At 41.4% G+C, this 18,340-nt stretch overlaps 1 protein-coding gene across 1 annotated transcript; it reads left to right on the top strand.

Moving 5' to 3' along the window:
• The first annotated feature begins 16,194 nt into the window (after window positions 1-16,194).
• On the top strand, window positions 16,195-17,949 carry LOC113930488 (40S ribosomal protein S17-like). The gene is made up of 2 exons (XM_035725430.1): window positions 16,195-16,202; window positions 17,259-17,949. Exons 1-2 carry the CDS (start codon window positions 16,195-16,197, stop codon window positions 17,947-17,949), a joined length of 699 nt encoding a protein of 232 aa, XP_035581323.1.
• Window positions 17,950-18,340: the final 391 nt, after the last annotated feature.

The following is an 18,340-nucleotide window of genomic DNA, read 5'->3' as shown; positions in this document are numbered from 1 at the left end:
AGACTCCCTGCCAAGCAGGGAACCTGACATGGGGCTCGATCCCAGGACTCGGAGATCATGACTTAAGCCAAAGGCAGATGCTTAACCCACTGAGCCACGTAGGCGCCCCTGAACTTAATTCTTTACGTTGTAATGGAGTGTAAGTTGGTACAAACACTACAGAAAATCATTTGGCATTACCTAGGAAAGTAGTACCTAGGCTTAACAGATGACCCAGAATTTACACTTCTGTTATAGACTCTGGAAAAAAAAGCTGTTAGAAATATGTACCAAGAAACATATTCATGGAAGCTGCTGTAGTAACTAAAAAAACAAAAAACAAAAAACAAAAAAACAAACAAAAAACAATCAAAGAGGCACATAGAAATGTCACAATGCCAAACATTGGAGAATGAATAAATTGTGGTGGTCACACAGTCCAATTCTTTTTTTTTTTTAAGATTTTATTTATTTGACAGAGAGAGACACAGCGAGAGAGGGAACACAAGCAGGGGGAGCGGGAGAGGGAGAAGCAGGCTTCCCGCGGAGCAGGGAGCCCGATGCGGGGCTCGATCCCAGGAGCCCAGGATCATGACCTGAGCTGAAGGCAGACGCTTAACGACTGAGCCACCCAGGCGCCCCTCACACAGTCCAATTCTATAAAGCAAAGAAAATGAACGAACCAGAATTACAATGGGTCATGGGAGAATACATACTGGGTGATTCTGTTTACATAAGGTCAAAGACATGAGAAAAGTAAACTATGTATTTTTAAGAGGTATATATGTTTGTGGAAAAACTATGAAGGAAAGCATTGGAATGATAGATACGTAATTCAGGATATTAGTTTCCTTTGTTGGGAAGAAGGGACAACTGCTAGGCAGGAGCTTAGAGGAAAAGTCAAAGAAATTGACAATGTTTAATTGTCTAGAATTAGCCATGTATATATGTTTCTTTTATTTTGATTACTTTAAATATATGCATACGTATTTTTGTGTATATGTTTTATTTTATTAAAAAATAAGAGCATTTTAATTCAGAAGGATAGTTCTGGATATAATGCACCAAGGTATTCTCTTCTCAGTAAAGATTGGAGACCTACTGGGCCAAGTCATGGTCTTGCTGACGTCATGGCCTGGCAGTCTCCTTTCACCTGTGGGTCATTGAAAGCCCGCCTCAGTGTTTTGTTGGAATGCTAAAAGCTGCTGAGCCACCAAGCCGTAATTTTTGTGGAGTATCTGGACGACACCCTCATGCATAAGTGCCTCATCTGATGGATGGAATTCTCCTGCTGAATATGCATGCTGTCCTTTGAGGATTTTCTTAGCCCTTATAGTTCCTTCAAAATACAACCCTGCCTCAAAGAAGTGTCACCGAAGGCTCCGTTACCTGAGTGTGAATGAAACCATCAATTACCTACTTGGGAAAGGAGAAATATGAGCAGGCTGAGGACAGCAGGTGTCTGAGTATGGAGCAAGACAGAAAGGGATGGCGTCCAAAATGAGAAGTGGGAGAGACTCACCAAGAAACTCTGGGGACTTCACCATTTTGCCTGTACACGGTAGAACAAGCATTGGAAGGACAGGTCAATGCTTATTTACGGAATGGGGTATTTATTAGTTTGGGGTCGTTGTGGGGAAAATGGATTTTAGAAGGCCCCTCTGCATATGCACATCGTTCAACAAAGACCAGTGAGGTGCTGGCCTAATCTGGGAAAGCGATCCAAGGTCAATGTCGAGAGGAAACTTGGTAGACCAAATGCTCGATGAATTGGAGTCAGGGTAGGGGGCAAAAATCGTAGGGTTCGTCATGGGCAGAAATCCCGAATTGCAGAAAACAAGCAGCAGGTGGGGTTCCTAGGAAATCATGGGAACAACAAATCTTAGGACTGTGTAGGGTGTTTACCATTCAGAAGCTCAAAGCCTGCCACAGGCACCTAAGGGGTGGCAGGCAAGCAATATGCCTTCCTGAATCAATTTTCACTAGCTGTGGCATACCCACATGAGCATACAGACAAAAATCTGGCTTTATTTATTCAATAGTAAAGTTGACTCCGGAGCTTCCGACAGAAGGCTCGGGGATTCAGCGATTTTTGAGGAAGGCAAGGCTGGAGCTAGGAGCTTCGCTTCTGGCACACAAGCCAGCATGAAAATCGCTCCCCGTCTAAGGGCCAAGTTTGACAAAATCAACTTCAGTTGTTTTAATCGTCATGCAGCTGGGTTAAAATTGCTTGCTTGTTATGATGCCATTAGCCTTTCAACTAAATATGTACATTCATAATTGTTTGACAAAGGTATAAAGTCATGAAAATGCACTACTGAAATATTAACTCTGACTCATTTAAATTTTAAAATGCAGTTCCTGGCACACAGTAGGTGCTCTATAAATGTTTGTTGAGTGGAGTTGAAATCAGGAAATTAGAAGAGATTGTTCAGCTTTCCAACAGTGCATTAAATTGAGTACACCATTCCTCAAGCTGAAAGGAAGCTAAATGAAAGGAAATGGGTTTATTTGATTGGCTCACATCCATAATGACATGAAGTAATAAGGAAATTATTCAGATTATTCATCCCAAATTTTGCCCGATGCAGACAGATGATTAAGGCTTTTGTTTTTATAACTCTGCATTATTCAGAGAGCCCCCTTGCTGCTCCCCTTTCCTTTATACATTACAAAGCAAAGTGCTCTAACCCAAGTCTTGGACTTGTAAACATAATGTGTCATCTATTGGCTTATACCTCCTCTAAGAAGGTAAGTATAAAGTCATTGCAAAAGACTCAGAATGGAGATATGGCAAGTTAAGTGGCTTCCTGACGTCCCAGCACCTGCTTTCCTGTTTCTGATTTGGCCAGTGAGACCCTTTAAAAAAGGGAGGAGGGGAGCGAGATTCTTTTTATTAAAAAAACACAAACCCAGATTCTTCCTAGCCACGGCATTTCATTCTGGTGGTTCAAGGGCTCGTTTTTTCTTTTAGACTAAAACCTTGACCATAGGACATATCTCTTCTCCAGTGGTCAGTGGGCATGCCTCAAACAAAAGAGATTATTTGAGGAGAGTGAAAAGATAGCCAGGTGCAGCATCTTAGAACCATCTGGGATCAAGGCACCCCTTCAGCCTCTCAGAATACGTTTCCCCTAAATCAACTCCAACCACCAGCAGCATGAAGGGGTACATGGAAATGACTCAATGCCCGAAATAATCAAATGCCTCTACCCAGATGCTTTCCATAGAAAACTCTTGCGGAAGGTCTATTCCTGTTCTGACCTGAAATCACATAGCTTCCCTCTGTCTTCATTTGAAGATCAACCACGTGCTTTCACGAAGTTGATCAGTATCAGGTAGAACCATAGTAGCTTTAGCTAGGTAGGCAGAGTGCCTATGTACGGGTATATAAGCAAACACAGACACACACATCAGAATTCACCCATGTCGTGCGAAATAAATAAAACTCTCTTTACTATGACAGAAAAACAGACAAAATGCACACACTCGCAGTTTACTCTTTAATAAAGACGATTTTTAGAGCAGTTTTAGGTTCATAGCAAAATTAAGAAGGTACAGAGATTCCCCATATACCCTCCTCTCTCACACAGGCATAGCCTATTATGAACATCCTCCCCTAGAGTGGTACATTTGTTACAACTGATGAGCCTACATTGACACACTATAATCATCCTGAGTCCATAGTTCACATTAAAGTTCGTTCTTTAAAAAAAAAGGGGGACACCTGGGTGGCTCAGTCGACTGAGCGTCTTCCTTCGGCTCAGGCCATGATCCCAGGGTCCTGGAATCAAGTCCCTCATTGGGCTCCTTGCTCAGCAGGGAAAGTGCTTCTCGAGAACCTCTGCCTGCCGCTCCTCCTGCTTGTGCGCTCTCTCTGACAAATGAAACCTTAAAAAAAAAAAAACCAAAGTTCATTCTTGGTGTTGTACATTGCAATTCATTTAATATTCCACAAATATTCATGGAGTACCCACTATACCAAACATTAGAATTATATTATTATAAATTCTCTGCCTTTCAGAAACTCATACTTAAGAGGAAGGGAAACACAAATTTGACAAATGCTAAAATGTATGCATGAAATGTAAAAACCTAGAAGATTTGGGTACAGTTTCCCGGAGGTGGTGACATATGGCCTCTACGTTGTGGGTATGGACAGAAGAGTCTGCTTGTCATAAAAGGGGTAGAAGTGCATTCTAGGCAGAGAGAATAAAGAGGCCAGGCAAAGGCTTGGGGGTCGCAAAGGGATCTGAAGTCTTCAGAGAACAGTGAAACATCTACTGCAGCCGGAGCACACAATATAGGGAGGGGGTGTGAGCAGGTTAGACTGGGGAGTTTGGTAGGAGACAGACTATAGAGGGGCTTGGATGTGTAGCTAAGAAGTTAGACTTTATCCGTCTAAAGTTAAAGATAAAGTATATCAAAAAATAGATAAATTGGGGTTCAGCAAATTAAAAACTTTCGTGCATCAAAGGACCTTACTGACAGTGTGAAAAGGCAACCCACAGAATGAGAGAAAATATTTGCAATTCATGTATCTGATAGGGGATTAATATCCAGAATATATAAAGAACTCATATAACTCAATGAAAGACAAAAATTTTAAACAGGCAAAGAACTTCAATAGACATTTCTCCAAATATATGCAAATGGCCAATAATCACATGAAAAGATGATCAACATCACTAATCATTAGGGGAATGAGAATCAAAACGACAATAAACTACCACTTCACACCCATTAGGATGGCTATTAGTACAAACAAACAAACAAACACAAAAAACAAGTGTTGGATAGGATGTGGAGAAATTGGACTCCTGTGCCTTGCTGATGGGAATGAAACTTGTGCAGCTGCCATGGAAAACAGTAGGATAGCAGTCGCTCAAAAAATTAAACATAGAATTACCATATGATATAGCAATTCTATTTCTGAGTTTATACACAAAGTAATTTAAAGCAGGCATTCAGACTGATACTTGGACACCCATGCTCACCCCGGCACTATCCACAACTCCAAAAGGTGAAAAGAATCGAAATAGCCATCTATTGATGAATAGAGAAATTGTGGCAAGGGCATAGGCTGGAATATATTTTTCAGACTTAAGAAGGAAGGAAATTCTGGGGCGCCTGGGTGGCTCAGTTGTGAAGCGTCTGCCTTCGGCTGGGGTCATGGTCCCGGGGTCTTGGGATTGAGCCCCGCATGGGGCTCTCTGCTCAGTGGGGAGCCTGCTTCTCCCTCTTCCGCTCCCCCTGCTTGTGTTCCCTCTCTCACTGTTTCTCTCTGTCAAATAAATAAATAAAATCTTAAAAAAAAAAAAAAAGAAAGGAAATTCTGATGCATGCTGCAACACGGAGGACCCTCGAAGACATTCTACTTAAGTGAAGTAAGCTAGACACGAAAGGACAAATCTCGTATTATTCCACTTCTGTGTGGTACCCAGAATAGCCAAATTGATAAAGCAATAAAGTAGAACAGTGGTTACCAGGCACTGGTGAGGAGAGGTGGACGAGGAGTTTTTATTTTTTTCCGTGTTTTTGCCATTCGCCATATAACCCGAACTGAACCCACTGGAAAGATTGCAAGGCATTTCCAATCCCTTCTGATTCCTCCGTAGACGGAAAAGGCTAACATAGCCCCTAATGACATTTACCTTAGTTAACAGAGCAGCAGAAGTAGGGCCCAGTGCTGACTCTGCCTTTTTGAAAACCATTAAGCCAGGCTCGCCCATCCCATCGCCCTATTCTTAGCCGAAATTGTGGAAACTTCCACCTGATTCCCACCTTGGTCCTATCTCCAATTCTTGAATGCACCTGGGATTCTGACCTGTACTTCTCATCTATTCTCAATGGCAGTTTTTCCTTCTGGCCCATTTAGTTTATCCAGTTTGACTTTCTCACTGTCTAGCAGTACTTACTGCAGAACCATTCATTTTTCTGAGTCAAGCTGGGCCCTTGGAAAGACATAACACTCTTGCGCTGCTCTTCACCCTAGCAGCCCTCTTTTGATTGTTTGAATGTGCCAAGTTCTCCCTGCTTCTGGGCACTTGTGCATGTTGTTTCTACTGCCTCATATGTTTTAACCCAGTCTTTGCCCAGATGAACCCCTGCTCATCAGTCAGATCTCAGTCCAAATGTCACTTCTACAGAAAAATGTCCCCTGACCCTTTCCTCCTCCCACTTCTAAATTAGATGTCTGTGAACGTGTCTAAAAGGCTCTTTCCTTTCATAAGATAGCCCAGTTTGCATATGTATACTCGTATGATTATTTTATTATTATCTAGAAGATCATCTTTATAAGGAATGAGGCCATGGTTGCCTTGGTTATAATAAATAAATGAGAAAGAAGTAAATGAATGTAAGTGTCCGCTAATTTGGCTGGCATTCTCCCACCACCTGAAGAAGTGTGGACAGTCCTTCTGTCTCCCGAATGTCCTGTGTACCATACTCTGGGTTCCTAATACAGCCAGAACTGAGCAGGGAACCAGTAAAAGGGATGGTAAGAAAGGAAAAGGGGATCCCCACCAGCTATTGTGAAAACTGCCAACAGGCTGATACATGGACACTCATCCAATATCTTGCTGTCAACATCATGACTAAGACAAAATGGTGGCACTGGCTCTCCCTGTCCACGGTGCTTCCCACGCACTCCACAACGTGCCTTTTTCTGACTTTGTCCTCAACTATGTTATTGAGGCTCATTTTAATCTGATTTCATCGGTTTTCAATACATGTTTTGTCAGGAGCATGTGGTCATGGTGGATATACAGTCTGTCTAGACACCCCTCCACAGGGAATACATTGAAATCATTCCTTTCCTTCCACTTACTAGAGAAGGGGTGGCAGAGCTGAGGTCTTATGAGTCCCATTTCATTTGAACTTTGGGCGTATTAATCCAATTTTACTATTGTTCTAAACAACTGTGTCCCGGGAAATGCACTTGTAATGAACTTTCACTCTGCTCATTTATATACTAATTCATCTATTGTAAATATGCTGCCTCTAAAAAGCAACGATCTCTGTATCCTTTGGGTCAGTTATATAGCCATTCATCCGAGACAATATAATGAGGCTTCACTTACGCAAATAGGTTGTGTTGATTGACAAGTTCCAAGCTACCATCCGATCTGTCATTTGACCCAGGCAGTCTGTAATTTGCTGCAGCATCGTTTCCACCATAGAATTACAGAATATTGGATCTGGAAAAGACTGCAAAGAGCCACTGGGGCAAACCCCTTATTTTAGAGTTGAAGAGACTGAGGCCAACATGACCCACTCTGTGCCAAGTCATACTAGGATCCTACCGCCATAGAAGATGACTTCCTATGGCTATTGTATTCATTACTTTAAAACTGTTCATCTTCCCCATATAACTCAACACATGGCCACTTATTTCCTTCAACTTTTTCTTCCCCACCCTCTCCCCAACTATCCTTATCTATGATCCATCTCGGCAAGCCATGGCATTACCTTTACCCTTCCCCAAAGCTACACATGCTTCCTAAGGGCCCAAGGGCTATGAACAAATTGAATCCCTCCAGCACCAGGCCAGAGCGCCTACGCTAGCTCTGTAGGAGCCCCGTAGCCAACCATAACCTTTCCCTAACATCTGACCATTTTGATCTCTGCACAAGCACAGAATTTTAGTAGCTATTTTCATACCAACATTGGACAGCCCTTTTTATGACAACCATTTTATAGACATTGTATTAAAGTACCAACTCCTAGGCTGTCAATAGCCTCATTCCAAATTTGCTTTAAAACAACTCTATGCACAGATGTGGAATGGGACCACTGTTGTCAGAAAATAACTTTGCTGGGGGCGCCTGGGCGGCTCAGTTGGTTAAGCGACTGCCTTCGGCTCAGGTCATGATCCTGGAGCCCCGGGATCGAGTCCCGCATCGGGCTCCCTGCTCGGCGGGGAGTCTGCTTCTCCCTCTGACCTTCTCCCCTCTCGTGCTGTTTCTCTCTCTCTCTAATAAATAAATAAAATCTTAAAAAAAAAAAAAAGAAAAGAACTTTGCTGGAACATGAAGCCCAGAGTGACTTAAGCCTAAGGGAGATTATGAGGCAGCTAGGACTTTATAGAGAATGCAGGCTTGGTTATCCAGGACAACGTAGGCTAAAAGATACTTGGAAAATCATCTCTTCTTTTTCTGAAACCCAGGACACACTTGCTAAGAAAATGAAGCCATGATTGCATAAACGATCACATGCTAGGGTTCAATTTTTGTCATCACCGTAGAGGAGACCACCTCGCCTCTTAACTGTACATTTCATTGCCCCCCACCCCCAAAAGCATTACGAGTATTTCCTGCTGTTGATCCATCCATTCATCGAACAGGCTATGGACATCCACTGACTATGTAATATGGCAGGTACTGTGTGATGTGATGTTCCAGGGACATCACAGACATTAAGTCCTACTTTGTCTCTGTCTCCTGAAGCTGATGCTACTGGTAAACATGGCTATTAACGCAACAAACATATTGGGTGCAAATGTTCGTGTAATGAGGACATCTATCCTGACCAGGGAAATCAGACTTGATGGATCTAAGGACGCATGGCCACACTATTCGTGTCTGGGAAGAGGGCAGTAAAAGGGAAAGGGCAAGTTTGGAGAACTTCAATTTGACCTATTGCACAGTGTTGTCTGGGCCCCCCGCTGAATAAAGGATACTTCCTATAATAGCTATCCCTCTCAAAATCTTACCATGTTACTCCCTTCCTCATAAACGTCTATTGGCTCCCTGTGGCTATCGGGGTTAGGTTGTAGCTCCTTACTCTGACATAACAAAAGGAAGGCCTCTCACAATTTAAAGACAATTTCTTCCCCTCTTTTTTTTTTAAGATTTTTTTTTTTTTTATTTGTTTGAGTGAGAGAGAGCATGAGGGAGGTGAGGGGCAGAGGGAGAAGCAGATTACCCAGTGAGCAGAGAGCCCGATGCGGGGCTCCATCCTGGGGCTGCGGGATCATGACCTGAGCCAAAGGCAGACGCTTAACCGACTGAGCCACCCAGGCGCCCCTTCTTCCTCTCTTTTTATCTTCTGTCATATGGATCTGTATACTCTGGCCAGTGAAACATCACACCACTTTCATTCTTCCATGCTTTTAGACATGCTGTTTCCTAAAATGTTGCCCTCCCCCAACCTCCTCCTACCTAGCAAACTCTGTTTAGTCCATTACAACTCAGTTCAAATGTAAACTCTAGAGTAAAGCCTTCATTGGCTGTCTCTGTTACACTCCCGCATCCCACCTAACTCTGCCCTCCGTGGTTAGCAAGAGTATGCTATAAACTTAATAATAGGGCATTTTTGAGTACTTATTATGTCCCATAAAATATTAGACATTTTCACGTGTGCTCTCTAATTTCATACTTAAAATATCCTGTGAGGTAGGTACTATTATTATTCCCATTTTACAGATGAGGAGAACAATTTGAGAAAATGAGGTTAACTTGTACAAAATCATACAACAGCGAATAGTAGATTTGAGACTCAGACTCAGGGTGTTTGATTCCTGAGACCGTATCTTTTCCTATTGATTTATTCATTCATTTGTCTTTATGTGTGCTAGGCACTACGGATATGAGGTAGAAAGAAAAATGTTTCTACACGCAGAGCTTTCAATCCTTACTGCCTCCCAGAGAAAAAGCACGCAAGGGAATGGCAAAGAATCAAACTGAGGTGCACCCCCACCCCTGCCACATGGAGGGCAAGATTTCTGCTACTGTTGTATTCATAATTCCTTTGGCAAAATATTTTTCTATGAATAAAACCAAGTGAAATACAAACTTCTGGGGCACCTGGGTGGCTCAGTCAGTTAAGCTTCTGCCTTTGGCTCAGATCATGATCTCAGGGTTCTGGGATCGGGCCCCCGCATGGGACTCCCTGCTCAGCGGGGAGCCTGCTTGTCTCTCTCTCTCTCTCTGCCCCTCCCCCCCGCTCATGTTATCTCTCTCAAATAAATAAATAAAATCTTTAAAAAAAAAATAAACTTCTTACCATGGCCTCAAAACTGCATTGATTGGCAATTGCCTACCTCTGAAACCACATCTCACAGGTACTCTCCCCTCTTTAACTGTGTTCTAGTCACACTGCCACCTATCTGATCCCAGAAAATCTCTTTTCCGTCTCAGGGCCTTGTTTACTTCTTAGTATTATCACAATTTTAATAAAGGATAAAATATCACACTTGAATGAATACTCATATTTACATCAGACTTGTGCATAGAAACAAAACATTACAAGTCGAATCCCCTCTGCTCTACTCTGTAGCCCCAAATCCTTTCCTCCTTCCACAGAAGCAATCACCATCGTGAATTTGCTTTCTCTGCAGTCCATGTTTTCTTATGTTTTTCAACTTATTGGGCATGTGTGTTCATTTCTAAATTTATAAGAATGATTCCATGCTGTATATGAAGTTCTGAAACTTGCTTTTCTCACTTACCATTCAACAAAATACAATGTGTCAATAAATATTCTTGAACAGTAATTGAGGGCATTATGCTATGTGAAATAAGCCAGACACAGAAAGACAAGTATTGTATGACATCACATATATGTGAAATTGAAAAGAAACTAAATTCATGGAAACAGAGAGTAGAATGTTGATTACCAGGAACTGAGGGTTGGGGAAAATGGGAAGATGTTAGTCGAAGAACACAAACTTCCAGTTATAAGATGAATAAGTCATGGGGATCCAACATACGGCACGGGGATCATAGTCAATAATACTGCATTATAGAGTTGAAAGTTGCTAAGAAAATATATCTTAAATGTTCTCATTATAAAAAAGAAATGGAAATTATAGGACATGATAGAGGTGTTAACTAAAGCTCTAATGGTGATCATTTTGCAATATATATGTGTTATCAGATCAATACATGCACCTTAAACTTGTGCAACATTACATGTTTATTATATCTCAATAAAGCTGGAATAAATAGCAAGAGTATAACTAAGCACATGTTTATACCAATAACTTTGAAAACCTAACTAAAATAGATAAATACCTAGAAAAATACAACTTAGTTAATTGATGAAGAGAAAATATTCCCAAATATTCCTATATTCCAACTAAAGAAATAAAATAAAATATTTTCCCCGCAGAAAAAAACCCAAAAACCTGGAAGAGTTTTATGAGAAGGTGTTACCAGACTTTGAAGAAGCACATAATTCTAATATTTCACAACCTTTCTGGAGTGTAGCAAAAGAAGAAATAATCTTGATCATTTTATATGCTAACATAAACTTAATATCAAAACCTAGCAACAAATATCTGCGAAAGAGGCAAATTACAGAAAATGTTCTCATGGATGTAGATGCAAAACTCTTAAAACATTATCAAAGCAAATCCAGCAGTGTATAAAATCATGACAAAGTTGTATTCTTTTCCACGGACTTAAATGCCACATCTGTCATCTGCCAAGTTTTCTTATATACATGGACACATTTTAGGGCACTAGTGTGTTTCTTTGTCATTTGCCTACTTCTCTCCAATATATCATTGTTTTAATTATTACAGCTTTAAAATACATCTTAACGAGCCCGGGTGGGTGGTTCGGTAGGTTAAGCATCTGCCTTTGGCTCAGGTCGAGTCCCGCGTTGGGATTCCTGCTCAGCTGGGAGCCTGCTTCTCCCTCCCCCTCTGCTCCCTACTCCCCCTGCTCATGCTCTCTCAAATAAATAAATAAAATCCTTTAAAAAATACTTTAAAATACATCTTAAAATCTTACAGCACATGTTCCTTTGCCGTACTCTTCTTTTTCGGATTTGTCTTAGTTCTTGGATTTTACTCTCCCTGATAAATTTTTGAATCCATTTGTTTAGTTCCAAGAAAAAGCCTCTTGGATTTCTATTAGAATTACATTTAAACTACAGATTAGAGGGTGTTATGCTGAGTGAAATAAGTCAGTCAGAGAAAGACATGTATCATATGACCTCACTGATATGAGGAATTCTTAATCTCAGGAAACAAACTGAGGGTTGCTGGAGTCGGGGTGGGGTGGGAGGGATGGGGTGGCTGGGTGATGGACATTGGGGAGGGTATGTGCTATGGTGAGCGCTGTGAATTGTGCAAGACTGTTGAATCACAGATCTGTACCTCTGAAACAAATAACGCAACATATGTTAAGAAAAAAAAGAAGAAGAAGAAGATAGCAGGAGGGGAAGAATGAAGGGGGGTAAATAGGAGGGGGAGACGAACCATGAGAGATGATGGACTCTGAAAACCAAACTGAGGGTTCTAGAGGGGAGGGGGGGTGGGGGGATGGGTTAGCCTGGTGATGGGTATTAAGGAGGGCACGTTCTGCGTGGAGCACTGGGTGTTATGCACAAACAGTGAATCACGGAACACTACATCAAGAACTAATGATGTCATGTATGGTGATTAACATAACAATAAAAAATTTTAAAAAACCCTACAGATTAATTTGGTGGATAACTGACATCTTTAGAATGAATATGGCAAGTCTTTCCAGTTATTACGTCCTCAATTTCTGGACAAAGATCTTAAATGAATTGCTTATATTTATTTGTAGGTCCTTTAAAATTTATTGTCATTTTGGAGATCTTTTTGTCTTACTACATTTCCTGGTTGTTTACAACTACTGCATGAGGACAATATTTATTTTGATCTGTCATTGATCTCTGATGTCCTCCAAGTTTATATGAAAATAATAGCATAAATAAGACATAAACATATAAGGAGAAGAGTAAACTGAGCATTCATTCTGAATGGTTCTACCTTTTATTATTTGACTGTTCATGTGTTGCCTGTTTGTGTGTTTTAATAATAATTTTTAAAACCACCAACTTTCCAATACTTCTTTATGGTTCTACCCCACTGACCAGGTACTAAAAATGGTCATGATAAAAAAGGTACAATTTGATCCCCTAAACCACAGGATGAGTGCTTCAACAGTCGTCAGGTAACACGCATTCATTTATTACATTAGCAAATATTTAACCAACTACTATATTTACTGAACACACACTGTGTGACCGGCAATGTGCTAGAGGTGACCAGAAAAGCCAAAGTCTCTGCCCTTTTATAGAGTTTATCATCTAGCAGGAGAATCAACAAACCTGTTGTGACGGTTAATTTTACTTGTCAATGTGAATAGGCCATAGTAGTCTGTTATTTCATCAAACATTAATCCAGGTGTTGAAGGTATTTTGTAGATGTGGTTAACATCTACAACCAGGTGACTTTAAATAAAGTAAATCATTCTTGACAATGTGGGTGAGCTTCATCTAATCAGTTGAAAGCCTTAAGAAAAAAACTGAGGTTCCCAGAGAAGAAGAAATTCCACCTGAAGGCTTATAGCATCAAGTGTGGCCTAGTTTCCAGCCTGCTGGCTTGCCCTAAAGATTTCAGACTTACCAGCCTCCTACAATCATGTGAGCCAGGTCCTTCAAATAAATTTCTTTTTTTACACATATACATATGTATCTTATATAAATATATATACATATATACAACATATTAACATATGTTATTATGTTAACATATATAACATATGTAACATGTATATTCACATATATAGATTTTTTACATATATACATATGTGAGTGTTATATACATATATGTGTGTGTACGTATACTCAATAGGAGATACATACACACATAAAGTCTCCTATTGGTTACTTTTCTCTATAGAATCCTGACTGATCCATCTGCAAAAACATAAATTTGCAGTGTGTGCTATGAAGGGAAGACTTGGCAGGCATAGCATGGAGGGGAGGTTGCAGGAGAAACTGCTCATGTGGTCAAGGAAAGTCTGATGAATTCTTTTCTAGGCTGAGACCTGAAGCATAAGAAGCAGCCAGCCAGGTGAAGGGCTTTCAGAAACATCTGGATCAAATTATACTCCCATAAGGACCCTTGCCACTATGGAATACTACCATTTTATTGTTAACTCTATGGCAATTTGGTAGGTAAAAGTGATATCATGTGATTTTTTTTCAACTTGTTTGTCATTATTTGGGAGGCTATTTTTTTTTTTTTACATTATATGTCATTTAAGTGCTCTCTTTTTACAGTTTTGACCTGAATGGTTTAACAATAGCTCCAAAAGAGTGTCTTGTACATACATAGCATCATAGATTAGCAGAGGTGGAAGAGATCTGTGGGGTCTCACCAGTTCAAGCTATGCTTAATGCAAGAATTCCTTTGAAAGCACCTGTAACAGGTTTTAGCTTCTGCTTGATTAAGTTCAATGACACAGAACTAACTAGAGAACCATAGATTAACCTGGAAAGAATGGACTTTACATATCACTATTAGATTCATTCATATCAACAAATATTCATCTGGTTTTACAATAAGAAATAGTCCAGACTCTTCATTTTAAAGATAAGTACAGGTGACAGAGTTTAAACTATTTTCTCTAGTTCCTCAAGGGTGAGGGAACAAATCAGAGGCAAGAATCAGGTTGCCATAATGCAGATCCACCATACTTTTTATTTTAAGGTGATATTTTCTCCCAGGACATTGAGGGAAAAGAAAAACACACAACCACACAAGAGTAGCCCTAAAAGCCCTTTCTTGTAGTTTCATAGCTAGGGCACTCATAAATTTCAGTGCGATCTTCTGAAGATTCCTTTGAGAGAGAGAATAAGAAAATTTAATAGGCTGCTTTCTTACATTTCATATTGGGAGGTGTCTGTCAGCACAATTAGCCAATGTTCATATTTAGATTTAGTAGCATTTTGTTTTCTGGAGTCTAGTCCTTTAATCAGAAATGTGATAAATAGCATTTAAGAATTTGATAACAAAAGGCATGTGAAAAAATAATCATGTGGCTTTGTGTTTAAAAATGTGTATCTAGGGACATCTGGGTGGCTCAGTCGGTTGAGCGTCTGCCTTTGGCTTAGGTCATGATCCCAGCGTCCTGGGGTCAAGTCCCGCATCAGGCTCCAGGGAGCCTGCTTCTCCCTCTGCCTGCCACTCTAAATAAATAGAGTGTTCTCTCTCTGGCAAATAAACAAATAAAATCTTTAAAAAAAAATAATGTGTACCTCATGGGCGCCTGGGTGGCTCAGTCAGTTATGCATTTGCCTTCAGCTTGGGTCATGATCCCAGAGTCCTGAGATTGAGCCTGGGATCAAGCCCTGTGTCGGGCTCCCTGCTCAGCGGGGAGCCTGCTTCTCCCTCTCCCTCTGCCCCGCCCCGCCAGCCACCCCCTTCCCCGTTCATTCTCTATCTCTCAAATAAATAAATAAAATCCTTAAAAAAATGTGTATCTTAACAACTGGCCTCTTAACGTTTAACATACCTGTCGACATAGTTAACCACTTGCTTCTAGCTTGGAGCACCGGCTTTTACATGATTGTTTTGCTTTTAATAATCAGAGAAGAGAAATTAAGAACTCAGGGAAAGAGCCTAAAATTTGCATAAGGACGATATCTACCAATCCTCCATGATGCATTTAGCTATTCCAGTCACTCAGTATTTGAAGTGCATTGACAGTGCATGGTGCTGTTTTCGCACCATAGGGTGATGACTTAGCTAAACACTTGCTTGACAGGAAACAAAATGAGATAGAGGTGACCACATTATTGCAGTCATTCTGACAAGCTGCCCATGTCTGAGAAGCAGGTGGTCAGGGTGCTGATGGAAAATACACAGCTGTAACTTTATGATCCATTTGACACAATTGTATAGTCACAAGCACAGGAAATTGTTTCATCACTCAAAATCATGTCTTGTCCTAAAGGCCTAACTCCTTGTTGGGCTGCACTGGCCCTAAGAAAGGATCTGAAATGTTATCAGTAATGACTGTGCTGGGCAACATTAATGAATTGACATTGACTCCTATTAGAGATACGGATTTATTTTACCCATACGAAACACTATTGAATTCTGAGCCAGGGTCTCCCTTGGGATCCTAGTTTATTCGTTCTTAAATGCCATCTTTCAAGCAATACTATTTTCAGACACAGATTAGAAGGCCCCCTGTTGATGTAAATGAGATGATCAGAAGACGTCCATTAATAGCCAACTGCAGCCCAGTTCTTCATGTTGTGCTGTGTTTTTTTTTTTAAAGATTTTATTTATTTGACAGAGAGAGACACAGTGAAAGAGGGAACACAAGCAGGGGGAGTGGGAGAGAGAGAAGCAGTCTAAAACTATGTGAGGTACGCGGGGATTTCCAGAGAGTTCTATGTAATGGTGGTGTGAAATGTACCGCAGAGGCAGTCAGGGCATAAATGACGCTGTAAGTTACATTAAGAACTTTTGAATTTCATCCTCCCTGTCGGTGAAGGGGAGGAATGACTTCAAGCCAGAGAATCACACAGTAAAAAGTGGTTTTATTTGTGTATGTATTTATGTACGTACTTTAAGGTTTTTTTTAAATTTAAAATTTAATTTAAAATTTAAAATTTAAGGTTTTTCCAGCTTTTTGGAGGTATTAATTGACAAATAAAAATGGTATATATTTAAGAAGCACAACTCGATGTTTTGATATACATACACATTGTGTAATCATCACCACAGTCGAGCTAATTGGCACATCCCCCTTTCCCTCACGTAGCTACTAGATACTTTGAAGGTAAAATCAGCTAGACTAGGTAATTGATTAAATCCAGGAGTGAGGTAAATGAAGGAGAAAAGAAAAACTCTATGAATGCTGATGCTATTAAATTGAATAGGAAAGGCAGGAGACAGCAAATCACAGGGCCTTGGATGTAAAGGACAGCAAGACAAGATGAGCTCTTGCTTACGGCGCTCTCTGCTTCCTTAGGCAGGGCCAATGCCATTTAATTCAGCTTTCTTGTGGGAAGATAACCATTTGGAACCAAGGGAATCAGAGAGCTTTAAAATTTGATACTCAGGAACAAAAGCTCGATCCTTCTGAGGACGATTTTGACAAATACAACCTAGGGTTCAAACCAAAGCTAAAGCAAAGATGCCAGAATATTATCAAAGGCTAAATTCAATTGGTGAGGAGACAAAAAAAAAAAAAAAAAAAAAATTGCTCACTTTGTGGCGGGCAGGAACTCGTTCAGAAACTGCCGCGCCTTTTGGTAAATTACTCATCCAGCATTTCCTTGCTGCTGAGCTCACGCACCACGTGTGAACCTACCACAGGTGTGGCCCCCAATTTCAGCAACACGGGTAATAAGGACAAAAATTATTTCTTTTAACACGTCAGTAATGTGATAAGGTATTACTTAAGTTGTAGAGATAGAAGAAAACCGAGTGACACAATCGGAAAACCGAGCAGAAAAGAATCAACTCAGCTCTTTTACTATACCCGCCAACATGGTAGGTATCTTGGCCCGAAGCCTCGGTCTCCTACAATCGTCCTCCATCCTCTGCTTTCCGCGGCCTCCAGCCCTCGAGGAGGGGCGCGACACCCCCGCGCCCCCGGCCTCCGCGGGCCGCTGGCCTCCGCGCTGAGCCCTGCGCTGAGCCCCGCGCTCCGGCGCTGCCCGGCCGGCCCTCCTCCCGTCCTGGGCTCAGCCCCAGCCCGCGAACCCGCCGCCGTCGGAGGGCTGTCCCGGCTCGCGGGTGACGCTGTGTTCTCCCACCCGCAGGGCCGCGTCCGCACCAAAACCGTGCAGAAGGCGGCCCAGGTCATCATTGAGAAGTACTACAGGCGCCTGGGCAACGACTTCCACACCAACAAGCGCGTGTGCGAGGAGATCGCCATCATCTCCAGCAAGAAGCTCCGCAACAAGATCGCAGGCTATGTCACACACCTGATGAAGCGGATTCAGAGGGGCCCGGTGCGAGGCATCTCCATCAAGCTGCAGGTGGAGGAGAGAGAAAGGAGGGATAATTACGTGCCCGAGGTCTCAGCCCTGGATCAGGGGATCATTGAAGTAGACCCTGGCACTAAGGAAATGTTGAAACTCTTGGACTTTGGCAGTCTGTCCAACCTGCAGGTCACTCAGCCTACAGTCGGGATGAATTTCAAAACACCACGTGGAGCCGTTTGGTCGTATCTGGATTTTTGAGTCCACAAGGCTGAGGGCCGGGCAGTCTTTGACACAGAAAAATGGTCCTCTAGTTAGCTGGCAGCCAGTCTCAGGAAAAATCATCTCTACTTTGTAGAGGAATGGTAACCCTCAGTTCTCTATAGTTGAGAGTCTGCTTCTTGATTTGCCTCTTTTTTCCCCCTTATGATCGTTTGTTTTGTTTCTTAAATTCCACATTTGAGTGACATCATATGGTATTCGTCTTTCTCTGACTTATTTTGCTTAGCATTATACCCTTTCCCTTTTTCGCATTGAGTAATATTCCAGTCTCTCTCTCTCTCATGTATTTGTGAGATATATATATGTATATGTGTATATATATATCTCACAAATTTTTTATCCATTCATCTATCAATGGACACTGAGATTG

The sequence above is a fragment of the Zalophus californianus genome, chromosome X (assembly GCF_009762305.2).
Source record: "Zalophus californianus isolate mZalCal1 chromosome X, mZalCal1.pri.v2, whole genome shotgun sequence".
NCBI classification, from domain to species: Eukaryota; Metazoa; Chordata; class Mammalia; order Carnivora; family Otariidae; genus Zalophus; species Zalophus californianus.
Note: the sequence above shows the minus strand (reverse complement) of the source record. Positions and strands in the feature narration are given on the sequence as shown.